General features: G+C 45.8%; 1 protein-coding gene across 1 annotated transcript in view; it reads left to right on the forward strand.

The window, feature by feature from the left end:
- CUX2 (cut-like homeobox 2) overlaps positions 1 to 17,654 on the forward strand; it is a 124,056-nt gene that overhangs the window by 37,064 nt on the left and 69,338 nt on the right. The window contains exons 2-3 of the mRNA XM_015567271.1: positions 1,798 to 1,908; positions 5,366 to 5,413. Coding sequence (XP_015422757.1) covers positions 1,798 to 1,908; positions 5,366 to 5,413 — 159 coding nt within the window. The remainder of the gene's footprint in view (positions 1 to 1,797; positions 1,909 to 5,365; positions 5,414 to 17,654) is intronic.

Raw genomic sequence — 17,654 nt, forward strand, 5'->3', positions numbered from 1 at the left:
ATTGGTAACTGAGTATTTTTAAATGATGATAAACCAAAAATTTTCATTTTTTTTTCTTCTTTCACCTTGACAGACTGTCAGAAACTGTTTCTGTTTCTCTCTCCCATGACACCTTATTCCTCATCTGGCTCAAAGTTCCATGGGGCTTTTGCACCCTAACCGGGCGAGGGTGGGGGGCACCTTTAAGTTGGTATACCCACTACTCTGGCACAGAATTTATTTCAGCACCTTGGAGAGCACCACTCATCCTATTCCCATGTCACTATTTTTTAAAACCTAACTTTATACTTAGACCTCTTCCCTTCTAGTCTTATGATTCTCCAAAGAGGTTAAACATTTCTAAAAAATATATATAGAGAGAAATTCTCTCTCCGATTTCTCCCAAAGACTCCATAGGCAGAGTCACTTATCCTGGGCTTGGGGTGGGCTTTCCAGCCTCTGATGGGTATGAGGTTTATAGCGCTATGGTGAACTGCTATTGAGCAGATTTACCGACTCTCAGACATGATATAAGACAATTACCATGCATTTCGTCTCTTAGAGGGAAAAGGATTTGCAGCGGGTTAATAGTACTTTTATTTCATTATCTAATGGTAAAAGTGTTTCATTGTGTGTGCAAGATGAATGCGTATTAGATTTGACAAATGGGGTCTTTCAACACGGTGCTGGGCCTCATCATAAGAGTTCACCCTAGAAATACACTCTCACATCTGCGTGTGTGTTTTTAATAAATCTGATTGCAGAAATTTATTGCATCACCGGATTTAGGAAATTATAGGGCTTGATTGCTGCAGAAATAATCGGGTGATACAGAAATGCTCCTCGAGTTATGGTCCAGGAGGAAAAAACCATCTTGGAATGGTACAAGAACGCAGCAGACCACATAAACAGAGTGTTTCTTGAATTATGCAAATGAAATTCATGACAACTCGTGGTGAATTGTACACCCCTTGTGAAACTGCCACTGTTAAAGTGAAGAAAGCTACAGAGGGGTGATCAAATATACATGTACAACCAGCAGACATTATCTGTTACGTGTGTTAGCTGGAGCATCCACCACTCCATCTTTCACTCTCTTTTTTCCCCTCGATGGTATGTCTTGTGAAAACGTGGCCTGCAGCTTTCATTGCACATAAGCAAGGCTCCTTCTAATCCATTTCTTCTGAATCCAGGAGTCTTCGATGAAATATTTCTTACACTTGAAGTGAACCTTAAATGACTTACTGCAGGATACACAAAAGGTCAGCTTGCTTCTTATTGGCACCTTCATTTTTCCAAAATCTACCGAAATTAAAAAGCCATCTATATCTTAAAAGGAGTATTTATGAACCCTTAAGTGTAAGTAAGTCATAGTTGGAACAGTTCCCACCTCTGATATATGAAAGCTGTCGACAGCACTTTCTTACACTATAATATGCCCATACAATATGCCGCACTTTACTATTTTGACACGGTTTGGAGATGTTTTCTACAGTTACTGACAAGCTTATGCCATCACTCGTTTGGAAATTTAAGATGTGGGGCAGAGGGGTGAGGGAGAGATGAAAAAAAAAACTTTATAGGAGATTATTGATCCGGCCCAACTTCCAACCAGCAAAGAAAAGCTGTCCTGGATTTTTTTTATTGCATCCCCAGTTTTGTAAATTATTCATTTGTGCCAGGAGTCAATATCCTGTCTTTTCTCAACTTTATAAGTTAAGAAAACTTGTTCGTAATGCTGTTTTGTATGATAATTAAAAAGGAAAAGGAGAGGAAAAATCTTTTTCTTTTCTCTCTCTCTTTTTTTTATTGTTCCAGAAGGAGCTTAATTCCGTCGCTTCTGAGCTGTCTGCACGGCAGGAGGAGAGTGAACATTCTCATAAACATTTAATTGAACTCCGGCGGGAATTTAAGAAAAATGTACCTGAGGTACAGTATATTTGCTGTTATAGAATTAACTCAGTAGGAATGCATATTTTTCTTTGTTCAAACTATATTTTGAAAACTGTAGACATAAGTGACTAACAAGAAAAGAAGCTAATTAGCCCCAAAGAAAAATTACAGCCTTTTGGGGTTTCTCGATATAGTGGTGCTCAGCGCTGCTGTCTAAAGTCTGGGCAGGACGCTTCACTGAAGTCATTGTTTTTGAGGGCTCTATAAAACATCCATTTTCTCTCCACATTCATATCTAAGTCAGATGTTTGGCCTTGATGGCAAAAGCAATTTGTCTAGAGTTCTTGATTTTATTTTACTTTTCCATTGGCGTTTAAGAGATGACAGCTACAGCCACCCCTCCTGTCCTTCCCTCCATCTCTGAAACTGCCTCCCACTGCCCATATACATGCCTCATTTTCCCCCTCCCCCCCTCCCTTACAGCTCCAGCTACCAGCTTTGTCTTCCCCAGCTGCTATGAGGGTGGTCCAGGTAATGACCAGCCCCAAGCAATGTCAGGGCCCCCTAGGAGAAGAGACTTGAAAGGACTTGCTTCCATTCTTTACAGGGGCAAATGTGTGAATTTCTTTCCCTCTTCTATTAGGCCCCCTGTTGCTTCTCGGTTGTTGGTTTTTTTGTGTGTGTTTTTAATGATAAAGTAAACACAAGTAGGAAAAATAAAGCCTTCTGACTCCATATAATGTTGGTCGTTGTGTGGCACCTCAGAGCCATTATGGGAAACAGACACTCCGACCGCCCCCAAACCCAATTTTGCTTCTCTGGTCAGTGGAGCTTAGTTGAGCTGTCTCCCCAAGCCTGCTCAGGTGGCCTAGATCTTGGAGGAGGATGGAGCAGGATCCAGCATTCTGGAGGTATCAGACCTGGAGATGTTAATTCTGCTCAACCAAAAATGAGCACCACAAATCCTATTCCCATGTTGGAAACTTCCAAGGGCCCTGTTGCCACCTGGCAGAGGGGGCAGTCTCTTAGCTGTGAGATCCTCCTCACACAAGTCATGAATATCTTTGGTTCTTTAATGCAAGAAAGGGAAGTAGGATCTAGCTAGAACTTGACCATGGAGCAAGTTGGGAAAGAATCTTAGATTTGAGAACTGAAGGAAGGTGCACTTAGAGACGAGCCAGGAACGTCAGATCTGTTTCCCATGTCGTGGCTTCACAAAGGCCAAATCAGACCTTTGGCATAGGTATTCTTCTGCCCATCTCTTTCTTTCTTGGTTTGACTCCAGGAGTTAGGAATGGTAATACTGAGCCACTCTCCCTTCCTTCTTAGAACAAAGAATATCTTGGTCTTTAAGCTAATTTTTTTTGCCTTAGAAGGAGTCCCAGAAGCCTTGCCTCTGGTTCTCCAGTCTCTGGGAAGCAGAAACGAAAGGGCCCCAGATCTTCACAGCCTTCCATCTCATCTCCCTTCCCCAGGCCCAGGTGAGGAGGGAAATCCGGGCCAGGTTTTAAGCCTCAAGTTTGGCTTACATAATTTTAAGACTGCATAGTTATGCAGTTATGTAATTAGGAGGAATAAGTTTCCATTTCTATTATAGTCATGCCTTTGAAAATTTTCATTTTTGGAACTAGTCTCTCCTAATGGAGAGAGTCATTCCAAGGCTTTATTTAAGAACATCATCTGGCTGGTGCCCAGCTCAAGTCCCGCTGGTGCCTTTGCTCATTTCCCCCAAGGGTTAAGCAGGCAGGACATTGGCCCAAAGTCCTGCCAGCCCCCTTCCCTTGGAACGTCAGACTGGAATCCCCTAAACTCACTTGAGTGTGGCGTTGTGAAAAGAGCCTCTTTGGGGAATCTGTTGACCTGATCAGATTCCAGCCCGCCATTCAATCCTGCAGGCCCTTGAGGGAGCCAGCCCACTTGCGGCCTCAGTCTCCCTTTCTGTAAATTCAGGGGACTGGAGAGTTGGTTCCTCCAGTCCCCTTCGGGCACTGGCATTTCCTGAACCTGAACTGGAATTTTCCTGCCCAACTGTTTTATTTGGTTTATAAGGTCTTTTACATTTTACAGTAAGGTTTCATTGTTTAGCATATAAGGGAATTTTAAACAAAAACCTGGATTTCCAGCATCTTGGAGACTAGATCTGGCCACACGGAGGCTCCATGCCCACGTGACAGTCACCACACAGAGCTGAGCGGCTTCCGCCCCATTAGACTTGTGTTCCCTCAGAGGTTTGCCATGGAACCACCCAACCTGCCGTCCACGGGTACACTTCCCCCAGCCTCTGAGGATGCTTCAGTTCACAGCCTTTGACCTACATTTCCTTCTCCATTGCACAGCCTGTGTGCCTGCGATTTCTTGTGATCCATAGGTTCAGTTCACTTCCTGTGTCCCTTCTGCAGATTACCAACATACAGCTGTGTACCAGCAGCTCTGAGAAGCCCTAGGGGACACATCAGTCAGTGACGAGGGCCACCCAAGGACCCAGAAGTGGGATTTTTTTCCAGGGCAGAAGCAATACAACCTTATCCTTTACCTAAATATAGGAATTCTTCTGCCCATCTTTCTTTCCTTCTCTCTGCTGCCCCTTCCCTCCCCATGCTCTCAAGCAACCCCAATTCCTCTTTCCATCTGGGTTTCTTGTGGGCCATGGCTGGCAGTGGTCAGGTGAGTCACTAATGGGTCTCAGAGGAAACTGGAGCATTTAGGGTTGGGATCTTGGGACACTTGGTTCTAAAAGCCTCTCTCTTGCATGCTGGGGAGAACTCATGGGAGTCCACCAAGGAAGCCCGTGGGGCTGGAACCTCAAGGTCACTTGTGAATAGCAGGAAATTAGGGTCCAGAAAGGAAGCTCCCTTCTGAAGACAGTCTAGTGCCATAGAGGTCATCAGACCTTTATAGAGCTCTTTCTGTGAGCTGGACACTGTGAACGGTGACCCAACCAAACCGCCAGAAACTGCACATTCTGGTGAGGAAGGAGAGACAAATACAGATGTTGCTAAAATGCTGGGTGGGGAAGCAGAGGTGGTGACCTAAAGCAGACAGTCCCTGAAGGATGGAAGATTTTCATGAAGGGACTTTGGTGACATGACCCTGGGTGTGGAGAATTGGGGTTACCTGTCCAGTCCCCACTCCAAAGAATATTTCATGACCCCCAGTTGCCCAGGTACTTTGCATTAAAGAGTATTCCATGGTCAAATCCATTTGGGAAATGCTACTTCCTCTGTCCCTCTTCCAGAAATTCCCAATGTGCATTATATTAAAGGCTCCAAAAAGTCCTGCAGGGAAGAAACTTGATCTGGACTTGATGTGTCCCCGTGTGTGTGTGTGTGTGTGTGTGTGTGTGTGTGTGTGTGTGTGTGTATATAATATGAGGAACCCTTACAAAATTCCATTGAGTGCAGGTGCTGAGGTATGGGACAACAGTGAGCTGCATACAGGGGCCATGGGGTCCCACCTGGCACTGTGGTGAACTCTTCACTGATCTCTTTTTCAGGAAATCAGAGAGATGGTGGCTCCTGTATTAAAAAGCTTCCAAGCTGAGGTAAGACCCAAGGCCCATGGCATATCCCAAACTCAGTTCCCTCCCCTGTCCCACCTGGAGTTGCCAGAGGAGGCCAGCAGCCTCTGGAAGTTTTGGAAGAACTTCTCTACCCCGTTCCCTCTAGATCAGTCAATGGTGTTGTGATAAGAGTGGGTTCTCTGTTGAGTTTGATGCGATTCCAGTGTCAATGCCAAGAAATCCCCCTCTTCCTAGACGTTGCCTAGCCTTGCATGGGCTCTGCTACATGTAATATCCATGACCTTGAACAAACCACCTCACCTTCCGGGCTGGTTTCTTATTTTTGGAGGTTTGTACGCAGTCACCTTTGCTCTCCCCTGGCACTCTGCTCTGCTTTGATTCTCTAAGGCAGTCCTGCAGATAAGTCCAAATACTTACCAGCCTGTCCTGATCCTCTCTACCGTCCCACCCTCTGAGAATTAAGTCAGCATTGTTCACATTCTTTCCTGCCCACCCATCAGACCCTAGTTCCTTTGGCAGCAGCTAAGCGTCCTCAGCCAGTTCCTCTTGCCTTCCTGGAGCCCTGGGATGGGACTGGACCTCCCCCATTTCTCCTCTTAGCTTGCCTTTGTCACCAGGATTCTGAAAATGTCCACTTGTCTGGCTGGCCCAGGAGGTAGGCTAGGAAAATAATGGAATTACACCGGGCAGGGGAGTGGAAGGGGAGGCCATTTCTCACATGTTCCATCTTCTCGGGCTCTTCTCAGTCTTCCCTGAATTCAAGCAGGACCCTGGAGGGATTGGCCCTTCTCCAAGCTCGCCCACAGAGATGCGCGTGTGGGTGTGTGTGTGTGTGTGTGTGTGTGTGTGTGTGTAATATATTTTTTATTGATTTCAGAGAGGAAGATAGAGGGAGAAAGAGATAGAAACATCAATGATGAGAGAGAATCATGGATTGGCTGCCTCCTGCATGCCCCACACTGGGGATCGAGCCTGCAGCTCAGGCATATGCCCTTGACTGGAATCGAACCTGGGACCCTTCAGTCCCCAGACCGATGCTTTATCCAGCCGGCTAGGGCCAGAGATGCGTGTTAAGTCTGTTGTCCGCCAAGTGCCACATTACTTTAAATCTGTCTCTTTGGACCTGCATAAGCTCATAAGGCGATATTAAAGTAAACAATAACTGGATTTACACAAATGTCTCTGATTTCCATATTTTTCATCCCTTCATTTTATTACTGAGTTGACTGATGTGCTTATTTATTTACAGGGCTATTCAGTATTGATTCATTTGGTTGTGAGGTGCCTGAGCTGGAAGGGGGAAAAAACAACAGCAACAAAAATAGAAAGAAGACTAATAATGTTGGGAATGTGTTGGCGTGGCTTTGTGTTTTTTGAGAAAGAGGTCCCCATCTGCCAACTCCTGGTTCCATGAGGGGCACTCAGCACACAAGCCTCTCAGGCAGCTGATCCCTCTGCTCAGCCCGAAGACAGGCATTGAGCTTTGTGTATAGAGCACCACTTTTTCGGCTGTTCCGTTGCTTGGGTTGGAGCTTCTCTGAGCCACTTAGAGCCTCAGTTTCCCTGTGTGTTCTGGGGATAAAGATATGATAGATTTTTTTCATGTTGTTTTGAGAATGACTGAGATATAATGCAGGGGACGGTTTTGATATAATGGCTACCACATAGAGAGCTGCTAGGGAGGGAAGAGCACAGATCCAGAGTTTACCTGGGTTTGAATCCTGCCTCTGCCAGTTACTAGCAGTTTGATTTGTTCAACTTACTTGATCTCTCTGTGCCTGTGTTTCAAAGTCTGAAAAATTAGGGAATAATTATACCTACTTCATAGGGTTGTGATTGAGGAAGAACAAAGTTAATACCCATGGAGTGCTTCGAACATTTCCTTGAGTAGTAGAAGTCTTGGTTGTTTTATTATTCCTATTATCAGTGACCTCCATTATAGGTTTACTAGTATTTAACCGTCATTATACCAGGGCTGGAATCTGCCTCTTTCTTAGGTGCTCAAGGCTTTTTATCCAAAAGAGGGAACCTTTCTGTCTCAGTAGAAAATAGGCATGACTTATGGCATCTTTTCAATAGGAGAAAGAGTTAAACAGGGTTGGTTTGTCATCCAGAGAAGATCCAAGTGCAGGGTGGTGGGAAGCATCTCAGCCCTGCTGTTTACACTAACTGTGTGGCCTGGGGGGAGTTTCTTAACCTCTCTGGGCTACAGCTTTCCTTCTTTGGCAAATGTGGCTAACAGTAAGGATTTAAAGAACTAAGTAAAAGTGTTGACAGGTGTCTGGCACACAGTTGGTACTCAATAATTGTTGGGGGAGACAAAGTCTTAGTGGGGCCAAAAGGAGAGGCAGAACTGAATAGACACTGTTGTAATAGCTAGGGATCTTCAAATAAATTCATTAATTTTCTTAAGGTGGCTTTTCATTGTCCCTTTAATGTACCCAAAAGACTACGTTTCCCTGGAGTTTTATTCCCGAAACCCCTGCTTTCCTCATGATTTATTGACTAATCCATTGCAGCAGCCATGTCCCTCCCCAGGCCTCAGGAGAGACTGCCAAAGAAAGGTGTTAATAAAAAGCACCTTCTTCATCCAGAACAAACTATATACACACACAGGCTGTTCATAATCCAAATTTGATTTTCATTTTAATTTTTTTAATGAGGGTTCATCCTTTATGCCTCTTCCCTCTCATGATCCACCAGGCTCTGGGCTTAGAGCAGAGGAATCCCAAGTGGGCATTAATCACCTCCCAGGAATATTCCCCAAGGCAAACACCTTCCCTAGTCACATAAACTAGCCCATAAAACGCCAGGGCTAAATATCATACCGTCATTCCTTCTTCCCCAGTGCCAGCCTCTTGTTGAAATATAACATGTTCAAGTTCATCCCTTAATTTCACTCTACTGGCCGTGGTGTATACAGAATCTGGGTATCCTCTTTATCTTTTCATTCTATATATGTGAGTGCAGTCTTTCTTCTTTCTTTTTTTTCTTCTAGTCTATGTGTGTGTGCTGGTGGGAGGGAGGCGGAGAGGAAGTGAATTTGCCCTGCTGTGAATCAAGGAAGCTTTTCCTTTCCGCCTTGATTGCTTAAAGGCCAGCCATGATTCCCCCTGCTCAGGAAACAAAGACAGCCAGAGAAGGTGGCTTAATGGAGACAGCTTGAAATGGCCAAAGTTTGAATATCCTTGCTCGCAGAGAAAAGAGCAAGACGAAAGCCCCGCTAATTACAAAAGTTGCTTTATGAAAGATAATTCAAAGCAATAATTTAGCAAACATAATCAAGTCGCACAGATGGGGTTGTTGATGGATGGATTGCAACATGCAATTAGCAGTTCTCGCAGTTACATATCATTAACCCTCCGAGCACAAAAATTATTTTCTCATTATTAGTTGAAAAGGTAAAATTAAGCTGACTAGACAGTAAAGGAACAAACTACAATTAATTACCTTCATTTATTACAGTCATTATTTTAAACTTATTTTTACTTGGAGAGAGAGATGAAAACATCTAAATTAAAAGTTTTGTTATGCTAAACCAGAGGTGAAACTTTCTAAAGAGTGTGTGCAATGGCCCAGCCAGGAACATGGCAGGGCCACTGCTGGAATTTTTCCTGCTTCCTTCTTTTTGTATCATGAAGGTGGCGTGGTTTTCATAATAGCAAACCCTTTGGGTTGGGTTGGAACAGACACATTCACCTGGGCCTGATTGAAATAGCAGTTTGGGAACCAAGGGGGCTAACAGGGCCTCTGACTCCAGGGTAGGCAGGAGAGCATGGTGGTCAGACACCAGTGTCTGAGTCCCACCCTAACAATGCTTGAGGATCTGAGAGGAATTAATCTGGCAAAGAGACAGTGAGTGCAAGGAGAGATTCTAGGCAGGGAGTGGGGAAGCTCTCCCTGACCACCCCCAAAGCCCTGGTCAGGCTTGAATGCCCCCCACACACCCCATGGTACATAGCATTAGTCATCTTTATGCATTTGTCAGGGCCTTGGGGCCACTTTAAGTGCACTCTGGCTGAAACTCTGAATGAGGTGGGAACCACTGGAGACTTTAGAGCAGAGGAGGGACAACGAACTCAGACTCAGATTATAACAGAATCCTTCTGATTGCTAATCAGATGGCATGGGGGGAAGAGGGAATCTGACTTTTCAAAGATGACTGAGAGGAGACTATACCCCTCACACCTCCTACTTAAACCTCCACTCCCCAACCCAAGCCTCTCTCTGTTCACTGCCCACATTCAATATCCAGAGCCTGAAGTCATCAACTGCCTTCCCCCGACCATCTTTCCTAGCCCCAGTCACTGAGAATGCCCTGCTTTTCCCTCCCAGGCAGTTGTGGTTGAGAAAGGGAGTCCTAACCTAGAACAAGATCCCCAAAGGGTCAGTTTGTGTCCATGCAATTGAGCTGCCTGAGAAGGGCATGGAGGGCATCCGCACAGCCCAGATTACCTGAGACCCGCATGTCCCTCCCTACCCGGTCCCTGAGTGCCCCACCTAGCCATGCATGCCATGTCCTTATTTGGTCTCTGTGTCCCCTCCTGTTCTGCATCTGCCTGCAGGATCCCTGCCTGCCTTTCCTTTTGAGCTGCAATTTAATTACAGGGCCTTTTTTTTTTTTTGCCTTTTTAACATTATTTGCTTTTTGATGTCATAATTCTCTTGCTCCCCACACTACCTATTCTCTGGTGCTCCCAGCACTGGCATGACCATTCCTTTGTAATGGCCACAAGGCCACAATAGACGTTAGACATGTGCAGTCCTGCAAGCGGGGGAGCAGTGACCTCACTGACCAACGGGACCCACCTGGGAAGATGAGCAGTGGGGGGTAAATATGGGGTCTGAAGCCATTTTGGCATAGGCTTGCATCCTAGCTCATCCTCTTCCCAGTTGTGTGACCCTGGGCAAGACCCTCTGGGTCTCAGTTTCCTTGGCTTCCCCCCACTCTTTCTTTTTTCTTTTTTTCTTTTTTTTTTTAAGTTTAATTGGCATGCAACATTATATTAGTTTCAGATTATACAACATAATGATTCAATATTTATATATATTTCAAGATGATCACTACAGTAAGCCTAGTTAACATCCTTGTCAACTAAAAAACAAACAAGTAAAAAACATCCTTGTCAACTTCTAAATGGAGATGTTAATAGTGTCCACCTCGTAGGGTTGGTGTAAGACTTAAATGAGTCAATATGGAAAACCCCCAAGAACAGAGCCCAGTGTGTAGTGAGCACTCCTTGAACTTCAGGTGACATTCCTAGCAGGCAAGGTGAGACTTGCCTCATCACATTGATTTCCTCCCAAGAGCCCCATGAGGAGGCTTCTGGTCTCATCCATTCCTCAGGTGAGGTAACTGAGGCTCAGCACGCTGCACATGGTGAGTGCTAACGGAGCTGGGTCCCCAGCCAGCCATATTTATGGAGCATTTAGCCATGCCGCTCATGCATCACCACCTCTCAGCAACTTGGTGAGGGAGGTGCTGCTGGTATCTTACAGGTGAGAAACCAGGGCTCAGAGGGGTAAAGTCGCTTGCCTAAGCTCCTACTGCTCTTCAGCAGAGGAGATGGTGGAGGAACCTCCGCTTGGAGGGCTGACTTGAGGGACCTGGGGGGTGCAGGAGGAGCTGAGGACGTCGATTCTAGATTGAGAGGCCTAAATTGGACACTTGCAGGTGGTTAGGATTGAGGAGGACTTCATTGCTCAGCCAGGCCCATGCTTTTCAGATGTGTCTTTGCTGAGCTTTATCAGGCAGAACCTTCCAGGGAAGCCCAATGCATACAAAGAGCTTGGATTCGAACCCCAGGTCTGCACACCCAGCCCAGGCCTTGGCGTATATAGTAAATGCTCAGTAAATAGGGTTTTGTTTGCAGCTTAAGTCATATGCAGTGAGGAGGACTTCTGTCCCTCCTCACTGCCTCTGGCTAACCCATGTGCACACACACTCCTTACACATCTTTTTTGATAACTTAATGTTGATAGTACAGGTCTCCTTGGCTCCCATAACTGAGTCTTGCCCCTCTGGCTTTACCTTGCCCAGCTTGGGGTAAAACTTATAATGAGCTGAACATCCTTCTGAATGTAATATTAAGAACCCACCAAAGCATCATTGAACCTGTCATGCCATATTACAACCAAATTAAGAAGCAGCAGCAGTCCTCTTTCATTCAGTATCATATGCCTTATAAAGTAAATTATTAATGCTTTTCCCTCAGTTAAGCAGTTATTTGCAGTTGTTCTGGGTATTTCTCATTAGAAATAACATCATCTAAAGAACGATATTGATTGATTTTTTTAATCTTGGAATCATGGACGTGAAGCACATATTTATATGACATTCCCTTTAACTAGAATTCTCATGCTTTATTTTTATATTATTGATCTTTTTGACACGAATTGCTTTTTGGCCTTGTGCGAACGTTGTAAGCTTTCTGCCTGCAGAGGAATGGGCCAAGCTGGGAAGAGTGATCGTTCCAGCAGTGTGGCGGTAACATTCCTGCACATTTAACAACAATTAGTCTATGCTGACGCCATGGTCGGCTTTCGAGTATGAAAATTTACAAGCCTTTTAATGGACTGCATTATGGAAGGCCATGTGGGGCCAGTCGGTGGGGAGATGAGGCTGCAGGGAGCGCATCCATCCTGTGCCACTGTCAGCCAAGCGTCTTTTATCACTTATGTCTGTCTGGGGGGCAGAAGGGGGACAAAAGCTAGTGCAGCAGCCATGCCTGTGTCATGGGACGTGTGGCCATTCACACAGTCACTCATGCATTCATTCATTCATTCATAGATGTTTATTGAACACCTACTATGTGCCAGGTGGCAGGGCTAAGGTGATAAACATTATTAATGTGTTTGAGACAATAGTTGAGCACCTACTATGTGCCAGGAACTATGCTAAGCATTAAATATAAGAGGGTGAACACAATCACTCACTCATCGGGCACCTATGGGAGAGTGGAAATGACATAAGTCTTGAGTCACACAGACCTTGGTTCATATCCCAGTTCTGTCCTTTGCCAGGATTTTCAGGAGGCCCGGTTTCCCTGGATGTGGAATGGGGATGGTAACAATCCCTATTCCCTGCAAGGATTCACACAGGTAAAGAGCTTGATGTTGTGTGAGCCTCCCAGAGATGGGGCTGTAGGATCATGATTATTTAGCGTTGTCATCCCTTCCCTTCCAACCAGCTCCCCTAGAACATACATGCATACCCCTGCCTCCCTTCTCAGTTCCACTGAGACCTTCACTCTGCAGCAGACATTTATTTGGCAACTGCTATATACCTCAGTCTCCAGGGATGTGGCAGTGAGCAGCCCCAGATACTGTTCCTGTAATCATGGCACTCACAGCCTAGTGGACACACACACACCCCTCCATGACAGTGACAGTCACAGTTATGATTTAGTTTCAGTGGCAAGGTTGTGGGGTGAGAGAGATTAAGCCAGCCCACATAATTCAGAAACTATTTCTTGAGCCCCTACTGTGTGCAGACCCTGTGCAGAGCCCTGAGGATGCAGCAGGGAATAGGACAGACATGGCCCTGTCCCTGAGAAGTCCACAGTACACCAAGGGACAGGCACATAAATTTGAAAGGCCTTATAGTGCAGTGGTTAGGAGCACAGTTCTGAAGCCAGACTACCTGGGTCCAAAATCCCAGCTTTGCTACTGAGGCAAGTTATTTTTCTCTGTGTGCCTTGATTTGTTTCCGTGTAAAATGGGACTCAGAATAGCCCTTACCTTATAAGGTGAATGTGAGGATTAAATGCAATAATAGAGCTAAGAGCTTAAAATAATGTCTGATGCAAAGAAAGATCAGTGTCAGAGGCTATGATTGTCCTGATCATTATGATTATGAAGTTATCCCACGGTATTTTTAAGTATGGATGCACTGAATGCTGTCAAGGCAAATGCAGTTGCACCCAGAAAAACTCTATTGCCTTCCCTTTGAGCTAGATCAGAGGCAGAAGGCTAGACTTTATGACCCCCTTTGGTCATTGTCAGGGTGGGGAGCCTGAAGTGCCATCCCCAAATTTAGGTACTGGAGAAGGAGCCTTCTTGGATGTGGTGTCCTCTGTGAGGTAGGCCCTGAAAGAGGCCTCTGTCATTCAGTATCACAGTCAAACCCTCCCCATGTCCTGAGTGGCAGGGGTGAGGCCCAGAGGGGGTGAGAAATCCACCTAGGGTCACATGGCCAGGAGAAGGAAGGGCCCAGATGCTGTTCAGGCTCATGTAATCCTCAGACCCAGATCAGGCAGCTAGTGAAGGAGCTAAATTTGGAGCCTTGGAAAACCAGGTCCAAGGCCCACCACACTCCCTAGCCATGTGACCTTAGGCAAGTCGCTTCACCTCCATCCTCAGTCTCCTGCCCTGAAAAATGGGTTCTTATAACACCCACCTTGTTTATCCCAGAGTCATGGGTTTGGGGAGCCCATGCAATCACCAAGCTGAAAGGAATTTGCAAACTAAAGTGGGACTCAAAGGTAAGTTCAAAAATGTGGTTCATGGGCCAGCAATATCTACATCACAGTTCAGTAGAAATGCAAATTTGTCCCCCCTACCCTCACTCCCCAGATTTCCTGAATTAGATCTGCAGTTTAACAAGGTCCCCAGCGATTGAGTGATTTGTGTTCACCTAAGGTTTGAGACACTCTACCTTAGATAAGCCTGCTGGCTTTCAGCCCTGACTGCCCAGTGGAACTCCTGAGGGCTTTTAAAAAATACTGAGGCCTGGCCCTACCCCAGAGTATCTGACATTCATATATATATATATGAGGCCCGGTCAGGAAATTCGTGCACTTATGGGGTCCCTAAACCTGGCCTGGCAGGTGATCAGGGCCTATCGGGGCCATCTTGCCCAGTCCCAATTGGGGCCTGCTGGCTGTCGGATGGGGCCTGCTGGACGGGGGAAGGAACGCGGGAGGTTGGCTGTGGGAGCGCACTGACCACCAGGGGACAGTTCTTGCATTGAGCATCCACCCCCTGGTGGCCAGTGTGTGACATAGCGCCTGGTCGACCAGTCATTCCGGTCATTTGGTTGTAACAGTCGCTTAGGCTTTATTTCAGAGAGAAAGAGAGAGATAGAAACATCAATGATGAGAGAGAATCATTGGTTGGCTGCCTCCTGCACGCCCCCTACTGGGGATTGAGCCCTCAACCCGGGTACATGCCCTTGACCAGAACCAAACCTGGGACCCTTCAGTCGCAGGCCGACGCTCTGTCCACTGAACCAAACCAGCTAGGGCAAATGTCTGACATTCTTAGTCTCGTGTGCGGCTTGGGCATCAGGATTTTTAAAGCTTCTCCTGGTGTCTCTGATGGTTGAGCCCTCTGTCCTGGAAGCTCCATCTAGTGGAGGAGACAGACATGAGGACATAATCAGTGGTGCTGGTACATGGTGAACAACTGGCCGGAGGAGCCAGAGAAAAATATGGTGGATCTCATGGGAGGCTCTCAAAGGCCAGACCTGGAAATGGCCACATCATTTCTGCCACATTCCCTTAGCTAGAACTCAATTACAAGGCCATGTCCAGTTTCAAAGGAGGCTGGGAATATAGCCTAACCTTGTGTGCCCAAGAGGGGAATAACAACTAGGGTTATTCGAGTTCATAGCCCTGTCTGCTGCACTGTGGACTCCCTGATGGATGAAGCACCCACCTCATTGTCTATTAGGGACAGAGCTGAAAAACAGACCCTTTTACACAGTAAATGGGTACAACTAGGGCAGGTGAACAGGAGATGGTATTCAAGGGGCCTGCCAAGTCCAGGATGCAGCAAAGCAAGAGCAAGGGAGGATTTTAACAATTTAGCAGATGTTCTAAAGCTCCTACTGTGTGCTGGACTGGCTAAGAGAAAATATTAGTTCTATATGAAAAGGAGGCTAAGCCACCGATTGGAAACCCACACCCACTGTTCACTAAGGAAAAAAATGTGAAATAGGAGCAAAATGTTCTGGGTATGCCAAGATCAGGGAAGACTCCCTGGTGGAGGTGAAGTCCCAGCTCAGATTAGAAAGACTTGGGCAGGATGGAACATGGAGAGTGAGGTGTGGTGATAAGAGTACATGCCTCGCCGTAACTGGTTTGGCTCAGTGAATAGAGCGTCGGCCTGCGGACTGAAGGGTCCCAGGTTCGATTCCGGTCAAGGGCGTGTACCTTGGTTGCGGGCACCTCCCCAGTAGGGGGTGTGCAGGAGGCAGCTGGTGGATGTTTCTCTCTCATCAATGTTTCTAACTCTCTATCCCTCTTCCTTCCTCTCTGTGAAAAATCAACAAAATATTTTTAAAAAAAGAGTACATGCGTTGGTGTCAGACACACCTGGGTTTGAGCTCCAGTTTGATCAATAGCTGGTGGGGACCTTGGGCATGTCACTTCCCCTCTTTCTGAGCATAAGTTTCCTTATCAATAAAATGGTACCTAGTGTACAGGTTTTTCATGAGGATTAAATGAGATGGTCAGGTGTGTGTGGAGTGCTCAGCCCAATGCATAGCACATAGAAAGCTTAAAATGAAGCATAATTACTCTTCAATGGCTGTTTTGTGAATGATGCCACTAAACCTACCTGGAGCTACGATATGTGGGAATTTGGAGAGAGGACAAGGCCAGGAAACACATTTGGGCAGGACAGAGGGCCCTTGAATGCCAAGTTAAGTCTGCACTTTGTGGATGGAGGAGGTGCCACAAGTCTTTTTTTTTAATAAATGAGGACAGTATGACCAGAAGCTTGTTCTAGAAAGAGCCCTCTGGAGCTGTGTGGGTAGAAAGGGGGTTAACTCAGGAGTTGGGATTTGGACCACTTGAGATATGCAGCAATAATGTTGCCCTGGTCTGAGGAGTGACAGAGAAGGAATGCTTTGTAGACCATTATGTTCCCAGGTCGCTCAGGCTGCCTGAGACGCAGTAGGTGCTGAATAAATATTTATTAAATGAATGTTGACATAGTAATCTTGGCAAACATTGCTATGGCTCTTGCTGTGCTCCAGGCAGCATTCTAAGTACTTTATAGGTATCAGCTCATTAATCCCCATGACCACCCTGTAAGGTAAGTATTGTTATTATCAACATTACAAATGAGAAGAATGAAGCACAGAGAGGTTAGGTAATTTGCTCTAGGTCACACAGCTAGTAAGTGGCAGAGACAAGATTTATGTAAACCCAGGCAGTCTGGCTCCAGATTCCTTGCCCTTAACCATTATTTACTAAGTACCCTATATTGCATATGATTATGACAGGAATCCCACCACTTCCAGAAAGGTGGCTTTATTTACAGGTGCAGATGCTCAAGCACAGAAATGCTCAGACACTGAACAAGGTCACAGCCAGTTAGTGGTATAACATCTCTTCATTCCAGGCTTTCATGCTTACTACTACACCCTGTGTCCACGGGGAAAGGACACTTAGACAATTTAACCAGTCAGTTACAATATTTTTCTCTTGCAATGTTTAAAAGGAAAAAAAGTTGGCTTGCTAAGGTATAATCATGGCTCAGAGGCCAACCTGACATTAGTTATTAATTAGGCCATTATGCATTCCACAGTGATAATTGCTTTGCTGCAAAGTCACCAAGCATGAAACGGACCCAGCACAGAAATGCAATCTATCAATCTGAGAATTCGCAGCCCAGTTGTGTTCTTTCACCTTGAGTCAGGTGTACACTGTAGTGGGAAACAAAAAGAAATTAATGAAACATCGATAGTCAATAGCAAGGAGAACCCTTCCCAGTCCTGCCCCAGAACTATCACATGCCTGGGTGCAGGGATGGTGTTTAAGCAAAGTTTATCATCAAAAATCACCATTTCTCTTTGATCCAGCCAGTGGAAATTTGTTCATCTTTCCCTTTTTTTCCTCATCTTGTTATTTAGGGGGAGAGGGAAAAAGCCATCTCTCTGCCATCTGTTTGCCTTGCCTGTTGCTTTTTGCAATGAGTGGGTGGGGAAATAGCAACTGCCTGGGCTGCCCAGGCTGTTAGGAGCAATGCAGCACCCCTGTGTGTTTTCTCTCCCACTAGGTTCTGTCTCTGACCTTGGTGGGGGAAAGAAGGAGACCCCAACCCCACCATTAAGCCACCAAGTGGGAGGTGTCAGTTCCAAAGGCAGCTGGAGGTTCATCTTAATAAAAATCCTTGAGTGCAAGAAACAAAAACCCACCCAAACTAGCAAACACAAGAATCTTATATAGCCCTAACTGGTTTGGCTCAGTGGATAGAGCATTGGCCTCAGACTCAAGGGTTCTGGGTTCGATTCTGGTCAAGGGCATGTACCTTG

The sequence above is a fragment of the Myotis davidii genome, unplaced genomic scaffold, assembly GCF_000327345.1.
Source record: "Myotis davidii unplaced genomic scaffold, ASM32734v1 scaffold223, whole genome shotgun sequence".
Classification (NCBI taxonomy): Eukaryota; Metazoa; Chordata; class Mammalia; order Chiroptera; family Vespertilionidae; genus Myotis; species Myotis davidii.